General features: G+C 49.0%; 1 protein-coding gene across 23 annotated transcripts in view; it reads right to left on the reverse strand.

Moving 5' to 3' along the window:
* Positions 1–26,617, reverse strand: part of LOC117080870 (F-actin-monooxygenase MICAL2) — a 253,136-nt gene that overhangs the window by 93,689 nt on the left and 132,830 nt on the right. For 3 of the 23 annotated variants that reach the window (XM_033206246.1, XM_033206249.1, XM_033206247.1), the window contains 8 exons: positions 26,256–26,381; positions 21,139–21,201; positions 14,644–14,751; positions 13,427–13,613; positions 11,871–11,959; positions 10,527–10,629; positions 7,861–7,918; positions 6,614–6,839 (listed from right to left, as the gene is read on the reverse strand). In XM_033206246.1, the coding sequence (XP_033062137.1) occupies positions 7,878–7,918; positions 10,527–10,629; positions 11,871–11,959; positions 13,427–13,613; positions 14,644–14,751; positions 21,139–21,201; positions 26,256–26,381 (717 nt within the window). In that variant the 3' untranslated portion in view covers positions 6,614–6,839; positions 7,861–7,877. Of the gene's footprint in view, positions 1–6,610; positions 10,630–11,870; positions 11,960–13,426; positions 13,614–14,643; positions 14,752–21,138; positions 21,202–26,255; positions 26,382–26,617 lie in introns of those variants that run through there. The other 20 variants (XM_033206243.1, XM_033206245.1, XM_033206244.1 and 17 more) reach the window with 12 other exon arrangements.

The raw sequence follows: 26,617 nt of genomic DNA on the forward strand, positions 1-26,617 counted from the left end.
AAACTAACAGTAAGCCAGTTGCAAGGGAGCTAGAAAATGCAGCTTGCAAGGGATACGCCTTTTCAATACAGAGCCCAGCCAGAGAAGGGTGGGGAAGGCATCTGAGCACACACAGGCAGATACCCGGGATTCTGAGCAGAGCGGCCTCTTTGCCCTCTTGTAAGTGGGGACACTACAAGCCCCCAGAGGGATGAAGGAGGGTCCTAGGAAGATGCTTGTGGCAGGCAGTCCTTCTGTCCACTGCCAGGGTATATCACAAATGCTCTGGGAAGGAGACTTGTCAGTGCCAGAGCCAAGGTCCTTTTCAATGTGTGGCCCTTTAGAGAAAAGGCACAGGTGCTAAGATGGGCTGGCTGCCCTCATGGGGGCTTCTGAGAGTGACTCCTCAGAGTGCAGTCATGGGAATAGGCGTCTACGGATCTTCAGGGGGTGAACAAATTGATGGGCAATCCTGGGCCTCTGGTCCCTCTGCCCTGGGGCATGTCTGCCCTGCCTTGCTGTATTCCTTCCAGGAGTGGGCCTGGCCTGTGTGTGTAGGTGTGCAGATACACACGGACACACCCTCCACTGCCCACAAGCCAGGGTGGATAGCATCATTCAAGGGACCCTGGCTGGCCCTAGCAGTAGCCTTCATGCAGGGAACAATAAATTAAAATGTAAACCTGAAGGAAGATGCAACCTTTGACAGGTAGTGCCAAGCCTCAGCCCCTTCCCCACGGCCCTCAGCAGAGCTGAGCTGCTCCTCCCATGAAGCCCTCATTCTGGACACTGGGCCAGACACAGGGAAATTCTGCCACAGACGGCCAGCAATCTGGCACCAGCCCTCAGCCCATGGCTCCTTCTGGACACCAGGACTCCTCCTTTGAGGTGAGGGGTAGGGGCACACGTTGTATCATCCCAACAGCTCTGCAGCCTCCAGAGTGTCAGGGAAGCTGAATTTCTTTGCTAATGGCAGCAGATCTGGAGCCTTTTTCTTGGACCCTGCCTCTTTTCTTCCCTCTTCTTCCACCACTACAGGCACTGTGTCTGGCCAGCTATGAGCCTCGAGCTTTGGGCACAGCCAGGACCTATACCCACGTTCCTCTGAATGAGGTGGGCAGGAAGAACTCTAAGTTTCTGTGAAGGCAGCCCAGCAGCAACCCTATAAAGCAGGAACGGAAGTAGCCTGGGGCCCACCGTCCTTCCCTCCTGTTCAGATCCCAGCCAGAGCAGCAGCAAGACCCCAGCACTGAGTATACAATCCCCATCCTGCTGCCACATGTCCCCAAGGGAGTCACAGCCAGGGCCTGGTGTGGGTTGGGGTGGGAAAAGAGAAAATCTGATCTGGCACTTCTAGACTCCTACAAATGGAAGAGTTGGCCTGTTTATCTGAGGGCGGGCAGGCAGCCTCTCTTGGTCTCAGTTATAGGTACTTGAGGATAACTGGACTCAGGGGATCAAAGCCATGCTGAGCCACCCACATGCCTTGCCATGGGGGCCGCACCCTCCAGCCCAGGTTATGGTGGGTGGAGTGTTCCCCACCCCGTCCCTTGTCTCACATCTGCCACCTGGATTCCTGTGTCAAGACCCCAGAGCAAGGCACAGTGAACAGGGGACAGAGGATGTGTGTGAGGCCGGTGGCCTGGGCCTTGATGCCCCAAAGGGGATGCTGCTGGAACCTTGGCTGCTGCCAACCTTGGCTTGTCCCTGAGAGGAGGCGTCCAAGGCCCACCTGGTTCTGTGCAGACCCAGCTCTCTCAAGAGTTGTACATGAAGATGATGCCCCTCAGAAGGCAACACAGAAGCAAAATCAAAACTTCCTTCTCACAATTGGGAGTGGCAGCCAGGACACACAATGTCAGGCTTCTCTTCCTCCTGGTCTCCCTCCTGAGCCACACTGGATGCCAGCCAGATCTTCCCCAGCCTGAGATGGCTGCATGTTCTGCAGTCTGAGGTCCAGGGCAGAGGGCATATATCCTAAAAACATTTTTTGAGGACCCACTACGTGCTAAGTACGGTTCTATCGGGTTATACAAAGCATTCAAAGGCAACCAAGACCCCTGCCCTCATGGAGCTTGCATTCCAGCAAGGTTGGAGAACATAAATAAGCAATACACATAATAAAGGAGTGAATTACACAATATGTTGAAGGCAATAAATGTGTGCAGTGGAAAAACTGTCTAGTAGGGTAAGGGGGAGCAGGATTGCCAGGGAGTGCAGGTCTCAGGACTAAAAATAGACCTCACTATGGGTATTGGAGGACACATGGACAAATTTGAATAAAGGACAGACTCAGCCATATGAATGCCAGGGAAGGGCGTTCTTGGCAGAGGAAACAGACAGCACAAACGCTCTAAGAGAGAATGTGGCTGGGTCAGAGTGTGTAAGGGAAAGTAGAAGAGGAGGTCAGAGTAGGGGCCAGATCCCACAGAGCCCTTCGAATCCATCATGCCTTTGGCATTTGCATGCAGTGAGCTGGAGAGCTGCTGGAGTTTTGAGCAGCAGTGAAACATACATTCTAAAGGATCATCCAGGCCAGGCACGGTGGCTCACACCTGTAATCCCAGCACTTTGGGAAGCTGAGGTGGGAGGATCACTTGAGGTCAGGAGTTCGAAAACAGCCTGGCCAACATGGCAAAACCCTGTCTCTACTAAAAATACAAAAGTTAGCTGGGTGTGGTGGCAGGTGCCTGTCATCTCAGCTACTCGGGTGGCTGAGGCATGAGAATCACTTGAATCCGGGAGGTGAAGGTTGCAGTGAGCCAAGATCACTCCAGCCTGGATGACAGAGTAAGACACTGTTTCAAAACAAACAAACAAATAAAAATAAATAAAAGGATAATCCAGCTGTTTTGTTGAGGATGTTGAGGGGTGAAGGGAGAAGAAGGGGCCCTCAGAGGGGTGGCTGCAATAACTTGGATGACAGTGGGTGGAGGTCGGTTAGTGTAGAGGTGGTGAGGAATGGACAGGTTCTGGATGTTCCTCAAATTTGCTAATAGATTTGGTGTGAGGTCAAGAGAAAGAAGAGTCAAGAATGACTCCAGGGCCTTTGGGCCAAGCAACAAGAAAAGGGGAATTACAGTCTCCAGAAATGGGGAAGGCTAAGGATGGAGCCTGTTTTGGGGAAATCAGCAGTTGGAGTGGACATTTGGGCTGGATGTGTGCAATAGACATCAGGTGTGGATGTTAAGCGGGCAGCTGGGCACAAAGTGAGAGCCTGTGCCCCCTCTTTGCACTCACTAAGGCAAAACCAAAGTCTGCTGGCAGGTGGTGGCAGGGAAGGGGAGCTCCAGAGCTGAGGCCTGGGTGTCTGAAGGGAGGTGGCTGTTGCCTTTAAGAAGGCTGGGGAATCAGAAACCTGGAGAAAAACATGGTGCCACCAGTGTGAATTGGGACCACTGTCTAGTTTCTAACCTGAAGGTATCCTTTCAGGAGTTCTGAGCCCCAGTTAATAGAGAATGCTCGAAAAGTTTTCCTCTAGGCTCTCTGTGCTGTGCAAAATCAGGAAAGTGCTATTTAGAGCATGACAAAGAGATCTTGCTGTCCTGAGAGCCAAACACCTTGGAAAACCCTACGCTAGAGGCATCCTTAGCCCCAGTTCACAGAAGGGACCTGCGCAATGCCACTGAGTCAGTACCAAGTGCTGGAAGCAAAGCCTGGTCTTTGGTGGAGCCCAGACCCTCATCATGCACCGAGGTTCCTCTTAGAGCAGGCACCTGACTCCTAGACTGGGTTGTAGGACTCAGTCCCTTCACAGTGGATGATGTGGCTCTAGACTCGCCTCTGCCTCCTCAGTATCAGGAGCTTCTTTAACATCAGTACTGACCTCAAGGCTGACACAAGGAGGTGAAGAGCTAATGAAGTTCTGCACATACAGTTCTTGGCCCAGTACCTGGCACACAGAAAATGTTCCCTATATAACAGCTGGCTGGGGGGTGGGAGGCAGTAAAAGATGTAGTAACTTCTTTTACTTACTTAAGCCTTTTTTTTTCTTAAGTTGTAAAAATGAATGCATTTACAGAAATAAAGGGGAACAGCCCACCCACTCTGCTTGACTGACTTACACATTCAAGTTTCACAGAGATTTATTTCTTCTGCTGGATTATTTCCTCAGGATAAATTCCCTGCAGTAGAATTATTAGGCCAAGAGGTCAGAGCCCTTTTCTGGATCTCAATCAGGGTTGCCACAATGCTTCCCAGGAAAAGATTCTCCCAGTTTACTTTTTACTCAATACTTGGGATGAAGTTCATATTTTTTTCTTACAGTCAGTTTTACTTTTTTCTTTACTAATTCAGTAGATGCACCATAATTTTTATTTTCTTTTTGAGATGGAGTCTCACTCTGTCATCCAAGCTGGAGTGCAGTGGCATGATCTCAGCTCACTGCAACCTCTGCCTCCCGGGTTTAAGCGATTCTCATGCCTCAGCCTACCAAGTAGTTGGAATTAAAGTCATGTGCCACCATGCCCAGCTAATTTTTTTTAGTAGAGACAGGGTTTTGTCATGTTGGTCAGGCTGGTCTTGAACTCCTGACCTCAAGTGATCTGCCCGCCTCAGCCTCCCAAAGTGCTGGGATTACAGGTGTGAGCTACTGCACCTGGCCCATGTACACCATAATTAATTTACTTCCTTTAAAAACCAAGTAGGAATACTTTTGTAAATACTTGCTTTTTCTTTTTAGTGTTTACTTTTAAAATTTGCTTAAGTGTAAACTGCCTATTCATAGCCTTTGCCTATTTATCATGGACTCTTTAATCAACAAATATTAACTGATCATTTACACTGTGAGGGGTGCCCAGGAACATCTGTTTTACATGAATTTTGAAAATACCATGCAATGAACTTCTTTGTTATTACATTTAGTTCATATTTTTCCCTAGTCTAATGGTCTATTTAATATTTTATTATTCTACATTAAGTTTTAAAAATGTATATAATCAGATTTGTGCCATGTTTTTCCTATGTGTTCTTCCTATTAGAGGATTTATGCTTAGAAAGTTGTCACCCCATATCTAATCAATATTTAATTTCATTTAATATTTAATTCTATGGTTTTACCTCTGAAATTTTAAGTCTTTAATCCAATATCTCTGAATTAGAGACTAGTCTACCAAAACTATGTATGTAGAATGCAATATTCAAAAAAACCAAACCAAAACCAAAACAAAATGTTCAAATAAATACGGGACAGCTGACTTTCACAAAGTTGATTAAACTTCTCTACGAGGATGCCGCAGAGACTTGACAGGCAAATGAATCTTGTGAGTTTCCAGGGCTTGGGAGGACTGGCAAGATCGGTATGAAATATCCCTCGGATGTCGTGACTATGGACCCCTTTGTTGGTGAAGCACCTCTTGGGGTGTCACGCTTTGACAATAAAGTGAGGATTTTTGTCTGCTTTACTCCCTGCTGTATTCCTAGCGCATTGTAGATGCTCAGGAAATACCACCTAGTTGAACAAACAAATAAGCACATGCAGTAAAATAGAACAGATCTCATCCAGTACAGCAATACTGAGCCACATCTCTAAGGTGCAAGGAGGTGTGGGGACTTTGCATGGTTCGCTGTGTATCTAGGGCTTAGAATAGGCCTAGGATAAACGTTTGCTGAATCAATGAATGCATAAAGGAATGAGTCACTTGCACAGCTCAGCACCTGACTTATAGTCCCTAATATCCCTCCTTGAATGGAAGTGGGAATACGTCACCCGGGTAAGAGTACAGAATCCTTCGTCATGACCTGAGGCAGCTCTGAAGGTAGATCCAGGCATCAGAGACCAGATCCTCAGGCACACCCATCTGGAGGTGCCAGGGACCTCATAAAGTCCACAGGTGACTTTTCATACCAGTGTCAGAAGCCCAGCTACACCCAGCCAGGAAATGGCAGGCATCTCACCCAGGGGAGGCTGAGGACCAGATGACTTTGGCACTGCCCAGGCTAGCCAAGTGAGGCTCCAAATCTTTCCCTTAAACACAGCCTGGAGTTGCCCAGGGCCTGCCATGAGTGTTCTACTTAGGGTGGCACTAGGGCAGGGCCTCCCACCATAGGCACTGAATGCCCTGAGCCTTTGGGACAGGAGAGGTCTCTTAGGATGGCAGTGGCTGTCCATCCGATGAGCACACTGCCAACTTCATTGCCATCCTGAGACTGATGCCCAGTCCTTCCTCCTTACCTTCCACTTGCCACTCAGCTGTGGACCAGCATGAAGTGTTCAAGACCAACCTTTGCTAAATAGGAGCCTAAATTAGTGTAAGGTTCATAGGGAAAGCTCTCCTGTAGAGCCAAGCTTGGGTGTGCGGTGGAAATGGGTGTAGACAGCTGTCAGTACAGTCTGTTTCTAATCGCTGAGGGGACACTGACCCTCACTCAGTATGCCCAGCATCTAGAACAGCAAAGTACAATGAGTGTTCAAGAAAGAGACCCCAAAGCCTGGCCCAGGAGCATTGATGACAGTTTCCAAATATTACCCCTGGGTAATATTTCCTTTCAGAGTGCCCAGCGCAGCCCCAGAGAGTCCTGTGTCACCTCAAGTGCAAGTCCCGCCAGCAGTTTAGGGAAAATGAACCCCCTACACCAATCCGTGTGTGTGAGGTTTTAGAAGCTTCCACGGCAAAGAAGAGAGGAAACAATAAGCTTTATAAAGAACAATATTTATTTCCATTTACAGCATCAAATACCATAAATAAAGCTAAACATTGTTTGTTTTGCTGTGTGCAAAATACAGGGTTCCATGTGGCACTGTAAATGATTACCAAAGGTCACAGACATGCGTTGTGATGAGATGGGGAGGCTAGCTAAAGAGGAGGCTGAGAGGGGAGGAGGGCACTCTTTGGTTGACATTCTATAAAGGGAGGGAGACTCTGTAAGAGAAGATAAGACAAGAGCAACGACTTCGTACTGGCTAGGATCTGCACAAGCGCAGTGAGCGTGCAGCATGCAGGGCCAAGCAGGCAGGCCCAGGAGTCAGGGTGGTCTGGACCACATGCAGGACAGACGCCCACCACAGCCTGAGACCGGCGAGGGTTGCCTAGGACCGCTCCACTGTGCTTGGTGTGTTTTTTCTCATTAAGAGCACGTTGGTGATTATCCTGCTGCCCCAGGTACAAGAGTCAGCAGAAATGTGTGCTTTAAGCAGAGTCACAGGGGCCTGGGGCTGAACTGAGTCGTTTCTCAAAGATATCCCTGCCTGGGATGATGCTGGCTCTAATTGAAGCTCTGGCATCATCTGGGGCTTTATGAGCCAAGGGACATAAGAAGAACCACAGCAAAACCCTTGCATCTACAGTGCAGGCTGCAACCAAGGCAGGATTTGCTAGAATACTTGTGATTATGTGTTCAACCTACAGAGCATGGGTCAAGCTTGGGATGAGGCCTGAGAGTAATTATGTTTTCTAAATCCCTCCAAAGAATCACCTATGGTTTTGATCAATGACATTAACAATCTTTACATTAAAGCCAGTTTAACAAGGGGCTGATATGTATGAGCTTTTTGAGGCTGCTCGATAGGTGTTCTTTTCAAAGGTGACAGAGGCCCCCTCATGGTACTGTCTTATGATCAAGGTCGACCCTCCCAAGAAAGTAGGTGGTTTCGCAGGTGCAACTGGAGAAGCATGCACACAGGCAGGCCCAAGGGAGAGAGGAGAGGCGGGGCATGCACTTGGGGTAGACCAGGCTGCCGGCTCCATGGGAAATGAACACAGACATGGGTCTCAAGCTGGACACTCCCTCATGCTGTTAGCCAACCATGCCACCGTACGAGTCCATTAGCATGCAAGACACTCACAGTTAGCACAACCAGTACCGCTGGCTGGGAGGACGGGGTGCGGAAAGCGGGTTGGGGGTTAGTACCACTCTTTGAAAATTGGCAAGAAAACCAGTCACCTTAGAGCAGAAGTGTGTCAGCCAAGAAGTGGGTGTAGCACTGGAAGGCTGAAATGAACTGATGGCCATGGTGTAAGATTGGAGAGAGAGAGAAACATAGAAAAGAGAACTTAGTGTGGGGAAAAAAGGAAATGATTAACATCACGAGAAGGCACTGGAGTTGAAAATAAGGCAACTATTGAAAGAGGGAAATTTCCTCTGAAAGAGTCACTGTTTGCTTAGACGAGATGAACCTTTCTGGTTGTGACCAGCTACTTGTTTACAAGAGAGGATGCACACAGTTTGCATCTTGCTCCCTGATATCCTCTTGGCCCGCATTTTACTCTAGCGTCTCCTATTCATTCTTGAACATGTTGTGGAGGCCTAGAGGCATTCACCCTCTGGGGTCCACCCCTGGGTGTTGGTGCTGCCCACCAGAAAGGTTCAACATCTCAGAGCATACAAACATCTCAGATTTCCGACAGGCACACCCTGTCTCACCACAGTAATTCAAACCAGTCTCCTTATGGCTGTACATGACAGTCTTAGAGATTCTGACTCTGGCTTCATGGAACACTCCACAAAGCATCTCAGCCTATCCTGAGCTGAAGATAATCACAATAACCTGGTCATTCACATCATGACCTCGAGAATTTACTTTCTGTACTCAAACAAAAGGAATCAATGGTTCCTCCCCCCATGCTGAACACTAAAATCCCAGCAAAAATTGGAGAAAACACAATGCAAGTCATCGGACTGAGAACAGTGCCAACAAGGACAGAGGCGCCAGTTCCCACAGAGTTGGCCATGGCCGTGCCTCTGTTTTTCCCAAGGATTTCAGGGAAGTGTTTGTAGAAATGCACCTCCTCCTTTCTTCCCGCCCCACAGAAACCGTCATCTCAAAGCTCTCAAAGGTTCTGGCTCCTCACCCGCACCCAAGCACACCTCTTAGTTAATCCAGAGGCATCTCTAGTGATAACTGCACAGAGCTATCTTGGGCCCAGCAACTCCAGATACACTGAGCCCCATAGATGGCCTTTCTCTGGCAGCCCCTTGATTGTTCAGCCAGACCCTGCAACTGTGTATGTCTAGGCAGCGTGGAGTAGGGAGAGCTGAGGACTCTTCTAGATACCCAGAGTGAAGAATGTAGGTGGGCCTGCATGCCCATTTTAACCCTTACTAAGGCATATTTCCTTTGGATCAGTCCAAAAACAGCTTCCACTCCCAGCCTTCCCTGCCAGTCAAGATACAGTAGAGCTTCTCCTGGAGGTCAGACCCATTCCTTTCCCAGGGCATTGTGAAAATGGTTTCTGTTTTGATCACATATGCATGGCAGCGGAGCAGCTAAGCCGTCAGGATGTCCACAGGCAACGCTCACTGGGCAGGCCACGCTTCCCAGCAATAGCCTGATGTGCTAACAAACCCCTCAGTCTCAAAGGACACCACATGAGTGGGCGAAGTCTTCCACTCCACTCGGCCTGACCAATATGGACCCTGCAAGGCCTTGGCTCAGCCTGTAGCCTGGGCTGGGGGATCTGCTGGGAGCCACAGGGGCTAAAATGCCATCAGCTAAAAGAGCTCATCTTCAGCACTGCATCAGCTCCATGGTCAATGCCAGTGGGCTTTCACTGCAGTGCCCATCAGTGGAAAGGGAAAATGCATGTTTGTAGAATCTGTTGAAACCCCATGGTTCTTCATTGTTTGGCTGTGAGTTGGTAGCCTTCAAGCTACTATTTAACATCAAAACAAGGGAGCAAAACAGTCCTCCCCGCAAGGGGACAGACAACAATCAAACACACACTACTCCCTGCTTTTGTAAGTTGAATTCTATTCTGCCCTTCTACTCTTTTCTTCTAAAATAATTATGCTTTCGTGTTGTAAAAAGTATCCTGCTGCTGACAAGTGGCATCTGGGTACCTAAGTCAAAAGGCACTGGTCAGGAGATGGCACACTCACTTTCATATGTGTAAAATCTTAAATCATCCACTTTGCAGGCAGTGGCTCTGACAACTCACTGCGATGTTCAAGGGGTTTATAAAACTGGTTATAAGCTTCAAACCCATGTTAAGAAAAATTGACACTCATAGAAAAAAATGCTTTCTCTAGGCTTATTAAAATTTAAAAAATTGAAATGTAAACCCAGAAGTATGGCTCACTTTGGTGTGTGTGTATATATATATATAAGTACAAAGCTACAGAAAAGATCCTTCATATCATCCTTGGCCCTAGCACCATGAGTAGATGTTCACCCTGATAAGGCCAGGCAGAGGTGGCCCATGTGAAACTCTTTGGCTTTGAGCTAATTGCTTAGAGAATGCTAGGCTTCCTGGCCAGAGCCTGAGCAAACTGCAAATGCACTGCCATCTGAAGCCTCCCTGGAAATGTGAAGGCACTTTGGGGCAGCCAGGCATGTCAGCGGAGCTTGACGGGGAAGCACCTGAGCACCCAGTTGCAGATGCTCTCGAGGGAGCCCTCAGATTCCCTGTACATGGCTGCCAGGACCTCAGAGAAGGCCCAGAGAAGTGGCAGCCCCAGGCTCAGGAGCTCGTACATGTAGCAGTAGTTGTAAGCATTGTCCCTGATATGGAGGCCAACGGCTTGCAGGAGTCCCTGCATCCAGTTACACAGGTCCCTCGGCAGCCTGAGGGGCCAGCCCAGCGCCTTCCTAAAGAAGGAGGTGGAGATACCTGGGGGGCTGCCTTCCAGGGTGCCAATGGCGGCCACTGCGCAAGAACTTTCAGTGGGAGTGTCTCGCAGAGGCGCTTCCTGCTCTTGCCATGTCGCCTCCTCCTGAGAAAGAGATCGAAATGAGGGCATTAGTCTGCAAGTCTTCCAGAGGACTACTTCAACAAAGCAAGCAGGGAGCCAATACAAACCGAACTCGCCAGACCCTGCAACCAGCCCCCACAATAATCTCAGCCCCCCCACTCATGCTGAAGCCGGTACTGAACACGGGCACTTTTCTAGGGGGCCAACTGACCATAAGAGTCACGAGCCTTCAAAAATATGCATGCCTTTTGATCGGGAATCTGACTCCTAATGATATATATCAAGTAAATAATTTGAAATACGGATAACAATATGCATACCAGGATGTACATTATAAAAACATTTGTAAGATAAAAAATTCAAATGACATAAAGATCCAGTAGTACAGAAGTAGTGAAGTAAATGATTGGCCATTTATAGACTAGAATCTTCCAAAGGCATTAAAAATTATGCTCCAACAGGATTTTTAATGTCATGGGAAACTATTCTTGATACACAGTTAGTGAAGAAAAGGAAGAATATAAAACTGTAGGCATAGGATTCCACTTTGGTTAAAATATATTCCCATAGAAAAAAGTCTGGAAAGGGATGTTACAAAATGTGAACTGAGGTTTTCTCAGGGTAGAGTGGTTACAGGTGATTTAACTTTGCTTCTTTATATTCTCTCATTCCCATGTTTTTACATTGAACCTATATATTTGGGTAATTAGAAAAAAGTTTTAAGTTATGGGTTGTTGCTAGTGGTAGATGATTAATCAAGCTCAAGAGAAGATATTTGCTAAGAGATGCCAGAAGAGATGCTTCCACAAACCATCTGTAAATTCAGTGGGCTGGTCACTTGGTTGACTTCGAGAGCCTGGGAGAGGACTTAGAAAATGTAGAAGGGTCGGTCCTATACCAGGCATTCTTGCAAACAGCACCTCGTGGCCAGGTGGGTTCCAGGTACAGAGGGCCACGTGGCTTTTGTGTGGCTAAGCATATCACCCCATCCCTGCCACATGGGCAAGCTCTTCCAGGCTTCTCATGAGAAGTCATCATGGCTACCATCCTGGGAGCTCATCTGGAATGGGACACGCCCCAGAGGCTGTGGAACAGACTGAAGCAAAAGAACCCTCCACACCAGGAAGCAGAGGTTTTCTTCTTTATCTGTGAGTCATCTCAATCCCTCTAGGGCCAGAAAAGCTGGCCTAACTTTGAGGATCACTGGAAACCCTTATCAAGGGGCCCTCCCTGTTTCACCAGCATGTTTGAGACAAACATACCTCTCTTTGTTGCTTCAACTCTGCCCGTCTCTTCCGTTGTTTGCTATTGGTTTTACAGTGAATGAAGTGAGGCTTGCAGTAAAATTTGCCTGTAAAAAGAGGCACACACATACAGAAAAATTTTTCTCCTATAAACTAGAGCCATAGTAGACAAAAGCCAAGGGCACGCCACTGTCCAAGTCAGAAAATAGCAACGATGGAAATAGCCCAGGGTGGCTCAAACTTGGGAAACGGCTTCCATCACCTTCCTTAAAGAAGTGGCACTGAGATGAAGTAGGAGGTGCCTCAGAGACAAGCTCCAGCAATGGGGGTTCTCCCGGGGATGTGGCTAAGACTTCAAACCATGGAGGCTCCCGTAGGGTGGCATGGGAGCTCTGAGACCCGGAGAGGGCATGGGAGCTCTGAGACCCTGCTCCCATACCACACCCCATGCCTCTTTTCCATCTGGCTGCTCCTCTGCCTCCTTTATAATAAATAGGAAAACATTAAAAAAAAAAATCCTCAAAGCAAACTGAGGCCAAGTTTCTTCATAAGACCAGTTGCCAGGCAGCAAAATGGACAGCTTTGAGTATGAACACCCTCAATCTTTCTTTGTGGAGTACCTGGTGGGTGGGAAAGGCTGAGAGCAAATGGCAGCAGTGATGGTGAGGAAAAGATCCAGACGGGGCACAAACTGGGAAACTGGCCACTGCCCAGGACCACTGTGCACCTTCCACAAAAGCCTTCCTTGCTCACTGCTATGCTGGTAACAGTAGCAATAGTAAAACTTGTAACAGGGCACACTTACATAGGAATGACTGTATGCCAGGCACAATGCTACGAGCTTCACATGCATTAACTCGTCAGTCCTCACAACCACCCTGAGAGCTAAGCACTACCATTAACCTCATTTTAGAGATGAGGAAACTGTTTAAGTAACAGGCCCAAGGTTCTATGGCTAGGAGGTAGTAGTTTAGTTTGAGGGTGTGTATTGAGTGCCATGCTATACTGCCTCTTGTTATAGATGACAAAGCAAATGTCAAGCACTGAAAATTAGAAAATAATCATTTGTTCCAACGAGCACGATTCCTCCATCAATGTCTTTGTTAGGCCACTTATCAGAGGGAATGTCATTTTGATGGTTATTTTTAAGACACGTACTATGTAAATAATATTAACATTGCATCATATGGTGAAACTTACTTCATGCCAGGTGTGGTGCTGAGCATGCAACGGAGGGTATTGGGTTGGATTTTCTTGGCCATACAGGGACAATGAAGGGTGGTGAGGCTACATAAGAAGAGGTACATAGAGCCCTGGGCACACAGCAGGTGCCCACCAGAACCTGGTATGCCACACCACAGTGCTGATGCTACCCCTTCCCTGGGACCACACGCAGCCAGCCTCCCCTTCTAGCAGGAGCTCCCAGTCTCCCTGAACAGCTTTCCTGATGACATCATACTTCCTTTTGGGGGTGTGTTAGGTGTCTTAGAGCCGCCAGAGGGACAGGAACCTGAGTCAAGGTCACACCTGAGGCCAAGGCCAGAGCCCAGTGCTGCCCTGGCCCCTGGGGTTACCTTCATCACAGTCAAAGGTGTAGGCAGCCAGGCGCAAGGTGGTGGCACAGATGCTGCAGCGGAAACACTCCCGGTGGAAGAAGAGTCCCTCGGCGCTCAGCCGCTCCATCACGTACACACGCTTCTTACAGAAGTAACACGTGTCACTGCCTCCCAGGTTAAGGGGAAATGACTTTCGCATAGATTCCTGGGGATCGGGAGAGAAGAGGGGTGTATTAGGGCTTATCCCAAGCTTTCAAATGCCAGGCCGAGGCTTTCAGAAATTCCACACTGAATGCTGGGGACCTTGTGGGCTTCTGTTTCCTGCTCCTGCCACTGCAGCAAAGAGGGAGGGATAGGAAGATACGCCCTCAACCCAGACCCCAACCCTGCAGGGGCTGCTGTTAACTGTACTCCCAGGCAGGCCGGAGACAAGGTGGGCCCAGGAGGGGCTCTCCCCGAGGTTGGCTGCTCTGGTTTTTTGGGGTGGGAGTGATCCTGGTCTGACAGAGTGGGCTTTACTCAAACGTGTCCTCCCCATGATATTCTTTCCAGGATCTGTCCTTGGGATTAAGTGTCACCTGGTTCTGGACAGAGGTCCTGAAACTGGCCTGCTGAGGATGTTTTAGGTGTCCTGTTCCCCTGCAGTGGCGCAGGTCGGGTGAAGAAAGCTTGTGGCATCAAATCTGGTCAGTTATAATCCTAATTGTGAATTGGGAGGGCATGGGCTTGGGCAGCAGTATCCCTAGGCAATTCCAGGGCAATGTGCCAAAAGGAAACAGAAAGAGTGGTCCACTAAAATTCCTGGTGATGGCAGCGAGCGGCCTAGTTTAGAGAAAGGGAGAATTCAATTCAAAGGGATATTTTCCCCATGACTTTTTTCTCAATCCAATGCAAAGAGTCTGTTCAGGTTGGACACTAAACATTGAAAGTGAGGACCATTCAATTATGCTCACGGCCTCACCTGGGCCTTCCTACCAGGCCGTTCTCCAGAGCCACAGACAGCAGGAAGTTCTCTATTTTCAAAAAGACCGTAGGGGACCTGAGTGAGATCTGTCTTTAAGGAAATGTAGGTTCCCTCTAACTTCTGCCCTGATCCAGCTCATTCTCAGTCCCCTCTTGGCCCAAGAGAAGAGGAGCCTCGGAAGGGCTAGAGCATCCTCTCCGCATCCCATGTGCCCGCCTTGGGATACCAGAGCCAGTGTCTGTGGGTGAAGGCTGGGGGTGCATGTCCTTACCAGGTCTGGAGAGGTGGCCTGGATCTTAGGTCTGTGATCATTCATGTACAGATTGACCAGGACTTCAGCTGCAGCCCCTATTCCGCTGGACACTTTCCCTACCGTCAGCTAACCAAGAGTAGAGGCAGAGGAGACAGAGACAAAGGTAGAGGCCAATTAGCACCCAGGAGGAAAACACAAGCAGGATGGATGGGGAGAGGGCTCCTCACCCACATGCAAATAGCACCCCACGACCCAGGAGAAGCAAAACCAGACAGGAGCAGACCGCGGGGATTCTGGAGATGGAGAAAATAAAATAAATAAAACCCTGTGGCTGCAAAAACACAAATGCTGTAGGATTCCACTTACATGTGGTACCTAGAGTAGTCAAAATCATAGAGACAGGCAGTAGAACAGTGGTTGCTGTTGTTTAATGGGTACAGAGTTCCAGTTTGACAATAACTAAGAGTTCTGGAGTGGGAGGATGGTGAGGGTTGCACACGAAGGATGTATTTAATACCATTAAACTATATCCTTAAAAAATGGTTAAGGCTGGCTGGGCGTGGTGGCTCATGCCTGTAATCCCTGCACTTTGGGAGGCCGAGATGGGCGGATTACCTGAGGTCGGGAGTTCAAGACCAGCCTGACCAACATGGAGAAATCACATCTCTACTAAAAATACAAAATTAGCCAGGGTGGTGGTGCATGCCTGTAATCCCAGCTAGTTGGGAGACTGAGGCAGGAGAATCACTTGAACCTGGGAGGCAGAGGTTGCGGTGAGCTGAGATCACGCCATTGCACTCCAGCCTGAGCAACAAGAGTAAAACACTGTCTCAAAGGAAAAAAAAACAAGGTTAAGGTGGTAATTTTTATGTTATGTATATTTTAACACAATAAAAAAATTTGGGGAAAAAAAAGATTAAAAACCAAAAGCCTTTTAGTCCTGGGTGGGCCACAGGACTATTACATCCACTGCGGGGTGCAAGGCCTTCCAAAGTTCCTGAGCCTCTCATTGCACAGATGCGTACATGAATCCCAGAGAAAGGAAGGGTCTACCTGAGGCCACTTAGCAAATAAATCTAAGATTCCAGACTGTACTCTGGTCTCCTGCCCCCCAGCCCTGGGGCATTCACAGCTTTACTCAGCAGGGGGATGGGGTAAATGTGGTGCTCAGACCCAATCATTACCAAAAGCCCCCAAAACCTGCAAGTCAGATAAGCCAAGCAAAGAGAAGAAAATCAGGAGCCAAGTCCCCTCAGACAGAAAGGTAGACTGCCACACTGCGGCCACCCCCTTTCAGAGACCCCTTGCCCCGGGGGGCCGCAGGCAGCCGCTCAGGGACCAGCAAGACCAGGGGAAGGGTACGGTCCCAGCTCCACCACAGGCCAGTGCTGAGACTTGGCATAAAGCACAGAACTTCCGAGCTCAGTTCCTCATTTAGTAAAATGGGGACAGCTATACCTGTCTCCTGAGTTTGTGGGAAGGGCTGGGCGAGAGAATGTGTGTCCTAGCACCTGGCACTGAGCAGGCTCTCGGCCAGGACTACCTTGTGTGATATTGTGATATCATCGGAAATACATATTTGGACTCTGCCCCCTGGTTCCTGAGGCAGAGCTCCTAAGACCTTTGTACCTTCCTGAGTGACAGCAGCATCTGACGCAGAGCTCCTAAATCCCTTGGGATTTCCTGCGTGACAGGAGTATCCTTTGCTGGAATGAAGTGACTCTTGAGCTCCTGGATAACTTCAGGATGGGGCTGGTTGCCAGGGGAACCAACCCTGTGATTAAAGGGTTGGAACTTTCAGTCCCATACATTGACCTATGAGGTCAGAGGGGCTGAAGGTTGAGTTAATCATCAACAGCCAATGATATAATCGATCATGCCTTCATAACGGAGCCTCCATAGAAACCAAAAAGGATAGGGTTTGGAGCTTCTGGAGGGCGGACCATGTAGAGGATCCTGAAGGGCAGTGCCCCAGAGAGGGCGTGGAGGCGCCCACCCTTTCCCACATGTCCTGCCCTGTGCCTCTCCTCACCTGGCTGTTCCTCTGTATCCTTGATAAGATCCTGTATAATAAACCAGTAACCATGTTTCCCTCCTCAGGTTTAACTAATTTGCAAGGACGGCTCGCAGAACTCAGGGAAAACATTTCCATTTGTAGATTTTGTTGGTGGGGAGAAACATCCCCACTCTATTTGGTGACCAAAGGCGAGTGGTGTGAGAGTGGAGAGAAGCAGCTTTGTTTTTTTCTTATACCTTGATTCCTCCCTCGCTTCCCTCCTCTAGATTCAGCCTGCCTCAGCCTGCCTTGAAGCTCCTAGGTCCCTCCAAGCAGGACCACAGCCCACCCTGCCAACAGCAGCAGTATGTGGAATGAGCGCATACTGAGCAGGTGGGACAGGATGGGGACTGCAGCAGGCTCCAGAGCCAGCGCCCGGCAAGGTCAGCTTGGAGACAGGGAGGCAGCAGCTCTGCATGGGCCATGGGGTGCACGGCCCAGTGACAGGCTATGCGTGCCTGTGCTCCTGAGGGCACCTACAAATGCCTAGACCCCCACCAATGTGTCAAAGAGCTGGGGAAGGGGTGGAAGCTGACAGCCTAAAGAGCATGGCACAATTACACACACCAGCTTCTGCAAACCACAGCTTGCTCTCCCCTTCACCCCTCACCCCCAACTCTGGAAGTCCACCCTGGTATTGCTGCAGTCTCTTCTTGGGGGAGGCAAATACATATAGCACGAGATTCTAGAAACACTGCTCCTGATACCAAGATCGTAGAGGGAGGGAAGCTCTAGGTCCTCCCTAGCTTCTGAACCAAGCCTCTGGGAGTTGTGGCCAGCGAGAGCAGCAATGGAGGCTGCAGGGCCTCTGGGCAAGAGTTGATAGCCATCACCACACCAAATAACAGTAACTTGTGTGTGGGTGAAATGATGACCTCCATCAAAACCCAAGACTGCCCTTGGGTGGCCACATCTAAACTGATAAGAGAAAGCCTCAAATATAAAGCAGGGAGTCCAGGGAACTGCAAAGCAGATGACAGGCTCACCACAGCTCCCCTATTCCTGGTAGCAGTGCCCGTCCTCGGGGCCTAAGTCTAACTCACTGGTTTCCAGCAAAAGCACAGGCACTATATAGGGCTGAGCAGGAAAAGGAGTGCCTGGCAGGCTGGTGTGAACAAAGCCCAGGAGCCCCTTGCTCCCTTTCTCATTAGGAAGCCCAACATTACAGCAACTTTGAAATGGTCACTCCAGACCATGTGTGTGGCTTTGGGGCCTGCAGAGGACCTGGATGCATGCTTGTTGGGAGTGTCTGATCCCTTGAACTTAGACAAATAGGACCTCATCAGAGTTTACCAAGTCTGCCATTTCTTGGGAACAGCTGTCAGGCCTGGCACCCCCTTCTACCCTTGCCTCTACTGTGGCCGAACCTGGGAGGGATTAGGATTCTGCTTCCAAGCACACTGTCTGCCATTTCCAGGAGGCCACAAATGCCAAGAAATTTAGCCCCTGCTTCCAAGAAAGGTTCAGGTGTATCAGCTCAGGACAATAAGTCATTGTTTGCTTGATGTTCCATCCCCTGCTGGGACCCCCAACTTGACCGCTTAGATAGGGGATACAAAGGACTTCCTGGGCTTTTATCAAAATAAAGAGGGGAGGAAAGGCAGGGAGGTGAGTTATACTCTTAACACCGCCTGCCCAGCCCCTTGTGTGACTGCTTCCACTGGCCCAGTGTGTGAACTGGCTCCACAGAATTCTCCCAGAAAGGCACCACAGTGATGCCAAGATACCCACGCACAATTACTGCCTTCCCTCAATAAGCAGAGACTATACTTTCTGGAGCTTTTAATACAAATCCCTAATGAGATCTTATTAACCACTTAGCTAATAAGCACTTTGTGCACTGAGCTTCTGAGCAATCCTGACTTGGGGAGGCATTACTGAGGCATGCGGAGGGCTGCGAGGTTGCTAGGAGGTACTGCCAAAACTGAGCAGTTGCAGAGCTGCTCCATTGTCCTACAGCACAGGGCATAGTCTGGGTCATCTGGGCAGGGGATCCAGGATGAAGACCACACCTGGTTCCACCTATTATTAGGTCCAAAAGCCCTCTTTCTCCCTGTGGCACCCACACATCCACCCCGAGAGGGTGACATTCTTTTTTTTTTTTTTTAAAGTAAAATGAAAGCACCCTTAAGGAAATCAGTATTGGGTCTCCTACTTGCCCTTCCCAACCTGATGAAACGTATTCCAGAATCACCAAGAGGTAGACCAGTACTTCTTTGAGAGGTCACAGGGAAATGAGGTGATGGAGAACTTGTCTCCCGGGATGAGGGGAGAGCCTTTGAAGCCCACCCCAAAGGCCAATGTGAAGGTGAATGTTGCCCTGGGTATCAAGGGTTATCTTCTATTTCCTGACAGCAGGATGGCCTTACCGGCTCTCAGAGTGAGGATATAACTAACTAACTGGCTTTTGCTAGCTCATTGCTCCTCAAACTACCTGCGGCTAATGACAGGTTTTTTTCTTTTTAAATATTGAATCCATTATGGCTGGTTATTTCCAGATACAAAGAAAATAAACTAGAAATACGATCACACACTTGAATGTGTGGCAATATCAAATGGTTCTACAAGTTTCCAACACTTAACTCTCTCTCACTTGCTATCATGGGATTATAGCCCAGTCCCTGCCTGTGGACCACACTTTGAGTAGCACTGCTCTAGTCAACTGGGGGAATCACCAGGTTCTCAGGATCCTGAGAAATAAATGCTCAACTCATGGAGAAATCCCAGATAAGTCATCCTGATGTGGACCTCAGGGTTAGAGCCAGTGGTTCCTACCAAAGAGAAGCACGCATTGATGGCAAGCCACCAGGCTCCTGGGGAGGATGGTCAAGAGAAGAGCTTATGATTAGGCTGGGAACAATTCATCTGAATGCAAAGTTGGGCAATCTGATGATCTGGTCAGAGATGATCATGTTCCAGCCACCAGGTTTTTAAGAATTAGTAATTTCGAAGTCTGCTTTTTAGTAATTAGTAATTTTAGTAATTAGTAATTTAAGAATTAGTAATTTCAAAGGGACTGCTTTTGCAACCCTTTATACATCTCTCAATATTCTTGTAATTTTCAAGAATTTGGGTAATTTCATTACCTTTCCCCCCCTTTTGAATGCTAATTACTTTTCAGCAAATTAATTAGAACATTTCAGGAGGGCAATCATCTTGCAACATATGCCATTTCCCTTCTGTGAGCCTCAGCTTCCTCATCTGTAAAATGGAGAGACCACCACCAACCTTGCAGGGCTGCAGAAAAGACTCCTGAAAGAACCTGGGCCATGCAGGAGGCACTCGGCAGATGGTGAGTCCAAAGCACGGCCACTGGGATAAATGCTTGAGGGAATGGATACCCCATGCTCTGTGATGTGCTTATTTCATATTGAATGCCTGTATTCAAATACCACATACCCCATGCATATATACACCTACTACATAACCACAAAAATTAAAACAAAGCATGGTCATTTGTGCAGCGTTGCATTTCCATGTTCTAGGACTTCTCTCTTGTCTTAAATCACTTTCTGCTGCACAAGAATGGCATGGCCCACACAGGACGAGCTCCCTGCCTCCTCTCCCCAGAGCCAATCTAGATAGAATCATGGTGACGCAGCTGTTTTCACACGCACCCATGCCAGAGACTGCAGAAGATGGCTAGACCTCTACAAAGAGGCATTTTCCAACCAAGTGATCCTGTGACCCCAGCGGAGAATATGATGGTCCTCGTCTGGATATCAGAGCGTTCCTCACACTGCACCGAGCTGGCCCATCTCCCCCTCAGTTTGCACTCCCTGAGTGACCTGTCTTATTCACCTCGACATTCTTGGCACAAGGCAGATACTGTGAATGCAGGAAAAAGCAGGCTCTGGGCCCTGTTTGTGTGAGAACAATGGAAACGGTCCTCCCTGCACCTGGAACTGAGCCAGGATTACCAGGTGTCCCAGCTGTACTCCTCTACTGAGTTTGGCCACCTGCAACCATACAGCCTGCCAGGAGCATCCAGCAAGTCCACGTGGGTAAGGCAGCGGTGAGAGCAGAATGTGCAGGGCCTCAGAACGGAGGACTCACAGGAAGGGGAGCTTTTGACAGGTAGGGCCAGAGGGGGTCTGCTGGGTCCACTTGGGCAAGGACATCCTCACTGAGGAGTCCCTGGATGAGAAGACATCAGAGGACAGCCTGTTGGACCTGATTCCTCAGCCATATGCCCAGGGCTGGGGGTAGGAGGGCAGGCAAAGAACTGAAATCACTATGTTCAAGGATGTCTGGAAATTATAAGTTCAGAGCTAAGACGCAGGCAGGCCTTAGGGGCTGTGAGCTCCCAGTACAAGCACATGTCTGCCCACCTTCATCCTCTGGTGCCAGGCACTGTGCTGCTGATCATTGCGCTTAACTCCCAGAGCCCTGCAGGTGGGTCTGATAATCCCCCTTTGCAGGTGAGGAAGCTAAAGTTCAGGGAGGCTCTAACTCACCTGAGGACGCACTGTTCTCAAATGGCTGGGATGAAAATGGAACCCTGAAGGTGACTTCTTTTCCTTTAGAAAGAGAGGGATCAACATGCATTTTAGGTAAATAAGATTTCTTTCAGAATTCTCTTCCACTGGGGAAAGAGAAGCTTTACAGGACACTTCAGGAATTTTGCATAGGTTAGGACATTGCAGTGTTCCAGTTACCCTCAGGAGTAGCTGCTTTCTTCCCCATTTTATAGGTTAAGAAACTAATGCTCAGAGAGGTTCACAAACTTGTCCAAGGCCACACAGTGAGTAATTTGTTCTCTGAACTCCAGTCTGATTTGAAACTCACATCCTTCTTCCATACCAGCACTCGGCAAATTAAAACCCCCCAGGCTAGGATGCACACAGGAGACCTCCAAAAAGTTGCCTAGCTCTATTCCCAGGATAGGAGGAGGAACAGTGAGGTTGCAGGCAGCCTTGAGACCTGTCCCTGAGATTTATCCTCCTACCCGATCAAAGGCAGATTGCCCCAGACAAAACTTCCCAGCATTTCCCTGTTTCCTTCTACTATGCAAATCTCTAGAGTAAACCCTGCAAATCCAGTTTTAAAACAAACACGCCCAAGGGTAGAGAAAGCTCCTTTTAAAATGCTCAGTGCTCTTCTGACCCTGGAGGACTGAGGGGCAATTCCTAGCCCAGTGAAGGCCACCCCCCACCCCCCGCCCCACCCCGATTGCCCAGCTGTGCAAATGCTCAGTGCCTTCTTGTTCTTGCAAGGGCTCACCAGCATGGCAAACAGCCAGCAGCCAATAGCCGTCCCATGGGCCAGATCAGCAAAGTGGCCTCCCTTCTGGAAGAGCAAAACTAACTCATGGCTGATAGGGAGCCGAGATCACAGAAGAGGGCTGGTTTGATGGGATGGTGCTGGGGACATAAAACTGGGCATAGGTCTCACAGTCCACAGCCTGGAAAGACAGACTCTGCCAAGGATCTGAGCCCCCCGTGAGAGCCCTCAAGACTCCCTGTGACCATTCAGGCCAAGAAACCCACAGCACCACTCTGAATTTTAAAGTGGAATATCAATCTGAGAGAGTGGGCAAGTGGAGTCTGAAGGCAGAGCCCTGGCTCCCTGTCTTGGAGTCAGCAACTCAAGTTTGCCTCCCTGTGAGTAACAAGTGCTCCTCATAGTAAGTTTGGCTAAGTCAGTTCCCATGAGGAGATGATTATTCCTGCATCCTTGGAATTGGTGTGGAAGACCCTAGGGCAGGAACAGAGACACGCTGCCTGTCAGGAAGTTGCCAAGGACTAAGCATCAGTTTCCACGTGCATTTTTCTTCCTCTTGTTCCGCTGAATTCAGGCAAACTTGGGTCAATTGAGCAAAAAGAGCGGCCCAAAATCTGTTTGAAAGAAGCATTAAGGCCCCAGGCTCTAGGACAGAAGCTCCCTGAGCTGCACCAGGATAGAATAAATCTATCACCAAATCATCACCTACTTTAAGGAACAGCCAGTTGTCTTCCCAGAGAAGATTGTGATTCTGCCAAATTCTGCATGTGCAAAGCCCAGTGCTGAATCAATGGTGGGGCAGAGTTTGGGGAGGGAGGGAAGTCAAGGCAATGGGTGAGGCTGGCAATATCCTTTCTAAGACTGCTTGAAACTAGAAACTCACCACTCCATCCATAGTTGCCTAAAATTGACTCATGGTGTGACCTGCACGAGCCTGTGAGTGTAGGTACTCAGAAAAACTGAGGCACAGAGAGGCTAAGTGACTTGCCCAAGAGTCCATTCTAAGAGTTCCTCCACCATTCCCAGCCATACTGTGAAAGAAACATTAGCCAAAAATTAAGATGTTGGAAGCTGTCAAAATAGTCCAATTACATCATCATCTAACGACCAATGCTGGCTTGGGAGATCGAATTTTTTAAAAGAACAAAAATAGGGCAATTGTTCTACCACAACTGGGGAGAAGCAAGGAACAAAGCTGTAGAGTTGGGGAGAGCAGATCTGGGGTTGGCCACCCCAAAGCCCTCCCTGTCCCTGAGTGTGGCAGTTTACATGGACACAGCCTCTGGGCCTCTGACAAGGCCTCCATGCACACGTGGCTTCTGCAGGACACAGGAGAGCACTGGCCTGGGAGTTAGAACACTGGGCTCCAGTCTCCTCCCTGAGCCTTTGCCTTATCTGTGACTCTGCTCCTGCTCAGTTCTCACGATCACAGGAAGAGCTCTCCAGCCCCCACCCAACCACTCCATTTAAAATCGCCACCCTTCCCTCCCCAGCATTCCAGGTCCCCACCACCAGCTCTAATTTTTTCATAGGAAATAGTGTCTTGCCCTCTAACACATTATATAATTTACTGATATAATATGTTGATTGTTGTAGGCTACTAGGGTGTAAGCCTCATTAGGGCAGGGATTTAATTCTTATTCATTGATGCATATCCTGAGAGCCTGAAGTGCCTAAGATTGGATTTTCATGCAGTAAATATTTGTACTGAGGGCGGCGGTTCACGTCTGTAGTCCCAGCTACTCAGGGGTGGAGGGCTGAGGTAGAAGGATCGCTTGAGCCCAGAAGTTTGAGGTTGCAGTGAGCTATGATCGCACCACTGCACTCTGGGCTGGGTGACAGAGAGAGACCCTGTCCCACCCCCGCAAAAAAATTAAATCTGTTGAATGAACGAATGAATGTTCACATATTGGCTTTCAGAGTGACATTGGTGGAGAAAGCTCCTTTTGCAATGCTCAGTGCTCTTCCGACCCAGGAGGACTAAAGGGTAGCTCCCAGGGCAGTGAAGGGTGCCCCTGCCCAGCTGCGCAAACGCTCAGTGCCTCCTTGTTCTTGCAAGAGCTCACCAGCATGGCAAATGGCCAGCAGCCACGCCACAGGCCAGATCAGCAGTGGCCTCCTTTCTGGAGGAGCAAAATTAACTAATGGCTGATAGGGAGCCAAGTCTTCAGGGGAGGACTGCCTGAAGAGCCAGAGACAGCAGCAGGCAGGGCCTCAGCAGGAGTGATGATGATGTGATGGGGACACGCTTAGTGGCTGAAAGCATCTCTGTCTTACCCAGCAGCTGTGCATGCTCCCAGCAGGCTGCTCCCTGCCCTCTTAGGAGGATCTAATGCCCAGTGGAAACCAAGTCAGGGTATTTCAGAGGTGTAGGGGCTTTTTTTGCAGCAGTTCTGGCCCCAACAGTGACCATGCCAGACTTTCCTGGGGATGAGAGAAAGGCAGGGACAAGAGAAGGCCTTTCCTGGTTCTACCCTGAAGGGCCTAGGCAGCTAGAGGGGGCTGGGCCAGAGAGAAGCAAGGTGTGGGCCTGGCTGACCAACTACGGGCACAAGCCACTGCCTGGTCTGTGCCCAAGTGCCTTCTTCCCTCCCACCATCCTGCCAAGGGTGCCATGACCTTTTCCCATAGTAGGCAGTATGTGCCTGGGGAAGGCACCTTTCCCTAACTGGGCAAAAAGCCTACCCTGCAACCTTGCTGATGGTGATGACAAAAATGCCTGTCTCCACCCATATAGCTCACTGGAACGTGAGCCTAGAACCCCTCTTACTGAGGAGAAAGAGGCCCAGATAGGTCAGGAGACTTAAGGTCACACAGCCGGCCTGTGGCTGACCTGGAGCAGGTGGCTGGGGATCTTGATATGCTGACCATGGTTATTTTCAGTGGCATTGAAGATCATGTTTGTGTTTCTCTGTGTTACCCGTTTCTGGGGTGCTTCCCATTCACATTGGGGGCCTCAGATGGGGAGGGGCTGGTAAGATTCCTTGTTCCTTTCTTAGGGACTCTACCTACACTGTTCTCCTCACAGAGGTGGAGGCCAACAGGGGTGGGACCCCTAATTACACACCAAGAGGCAGTTTCTAATTTTTCACTAATGCAATAGCATGGAGCTGGTTTGTGCATCAGTTTAACAGCACAGAAAACAGACCAGCACTCCTTCTGGCAGCGGCACATTCAGCATGACACACAGAGCCTCGGTGGGAGCCAGACACACTGGCTGTGAACAGAGAAGCACAGTTGGCAGGGTGGAGTGGGGGAGACTCCAAACCTACTCCATGAGCAACAGCTCATGAGGTAGGCTTCACACCCATTTCTAGATTCATTCATTCCAGAGGCCAGGCTTCCCAGAAGACAGACTGTCTCCCACCCCAGCCTGGTATTGTTCTCCACACAGGGGGTAACAGGAGGACAAGTGAAACACGAAAAGCACCCCCAAACCCAGTCTTAATCATTGTTCGTGAGTGCATTTCATTAACTGCTTAACCAAAGTTAGCTCCCTACTCTTCTCATCCTCCATGCCGATATCTGCACTACTGAGTCGTCCTTCTAGAACAGAGTAGGTCCTGCAGTGGCTTCCTATGACCCAGAGGATAAAATGAAATTCCTTTATACAGAGTGGGCTCACTTCCACTCTGCATGCCACCATAAATGCTTTTATTCCCAAGTTCAAGTCACACTAGACATTCCATCTTTTCATGTCACGCAAGCTCTGCCTGCCTGCCTTTGCACAGGCTAGCCCCTCTCCAAAATGCCCTTGCCCTAAACTTCTCTCTAGCAAAATCCCCCCATGGAACCTTCAACAGTCACTCAGTTCCCATATTACCTTCTCTGTATTACCTCCCAGTCTTCTCCCCTCTCCATTCCTACAACCTTGCCCTTTATACCTCTTATGGAATGAATGGTGTTACGTTAAGTTTATCATGTTAAATTGCCATCTTATGAGGACAAAACAGGCAAGTATCGGCAGTATGTGATGTGATATTTGGTATCATAAAAATGTCATTATTTCTATGCTAATGTGCTGTTTCCCATCTCAACTGTAGGAAGGGAACAGCACCACCCTCTCTGTTTTCTCAGCATCTGGCATGGAGGGTGGCATATGGTGGGCCCTGATTAATGCTTGCTGAATGAATGAGCCCTGTTTGGCAAGCTTTTGTACGCCGCCTGTTCTGCCGTGTTGTGTGCTCTAACACAAAAACAAAATCGAATCCAGCACTGTTGTAAAATATCTTACACATTTTTATTCCAGCCAAGCCAGGCTCAAGATGTGTGTCTGTGCAGGTCAAGTGGAACATGAGAACATCTGGGAACATGCAGGCAATGGGGAAAGCAAATTGTTCGGGACAACTACCTTTCTGGCAGGAGAAGCAGAGTCAATAGTTGTTGGAGAGGAAGAAGCAGCTGGATCAGGAGACGGGAGGCAAGAGGGAGGAGATGGAGGATGAGTGTGAGACAGGCCTTTAGAGAGTAGTTTATTCTGCACAGAACAGAAATAGAAGAAACAAGGGTTATCCCAGGAGTCACACCTGGTCATCATGCCTCGATCATGCAGTCCCATGCCTGTGCAATCAAGGGGGCAAAGAAAGGAGTCTGGACTTGTCTCTGGACAACATAGAAACCCCTGTATTTGGAGCCAGAAAGGATTATCTGCCTCCTGGTTATACAGAATTCTGCTGCAACTATTCCAGCTCCCTTGTCACACCAAAATAGCTC

This window comes from Trachypithecus francoisi, unplaced genomic scaffold, assembly GCF_009764315.1.
Source record: "Trachypithecus francoisi isolate TF-2019V2 unplaced genomic scaffold, Tfra_2.0 Lachesis_group8, whole genome shotgun sequence".
Classification (NCBI taxonomy): domain Eukaryota; kingdom Metazoa; phylum Chordata; class Mammalia; order Primates; family Cercopithecidae; genus Trachypithecus; species Trachypithecus francoisi.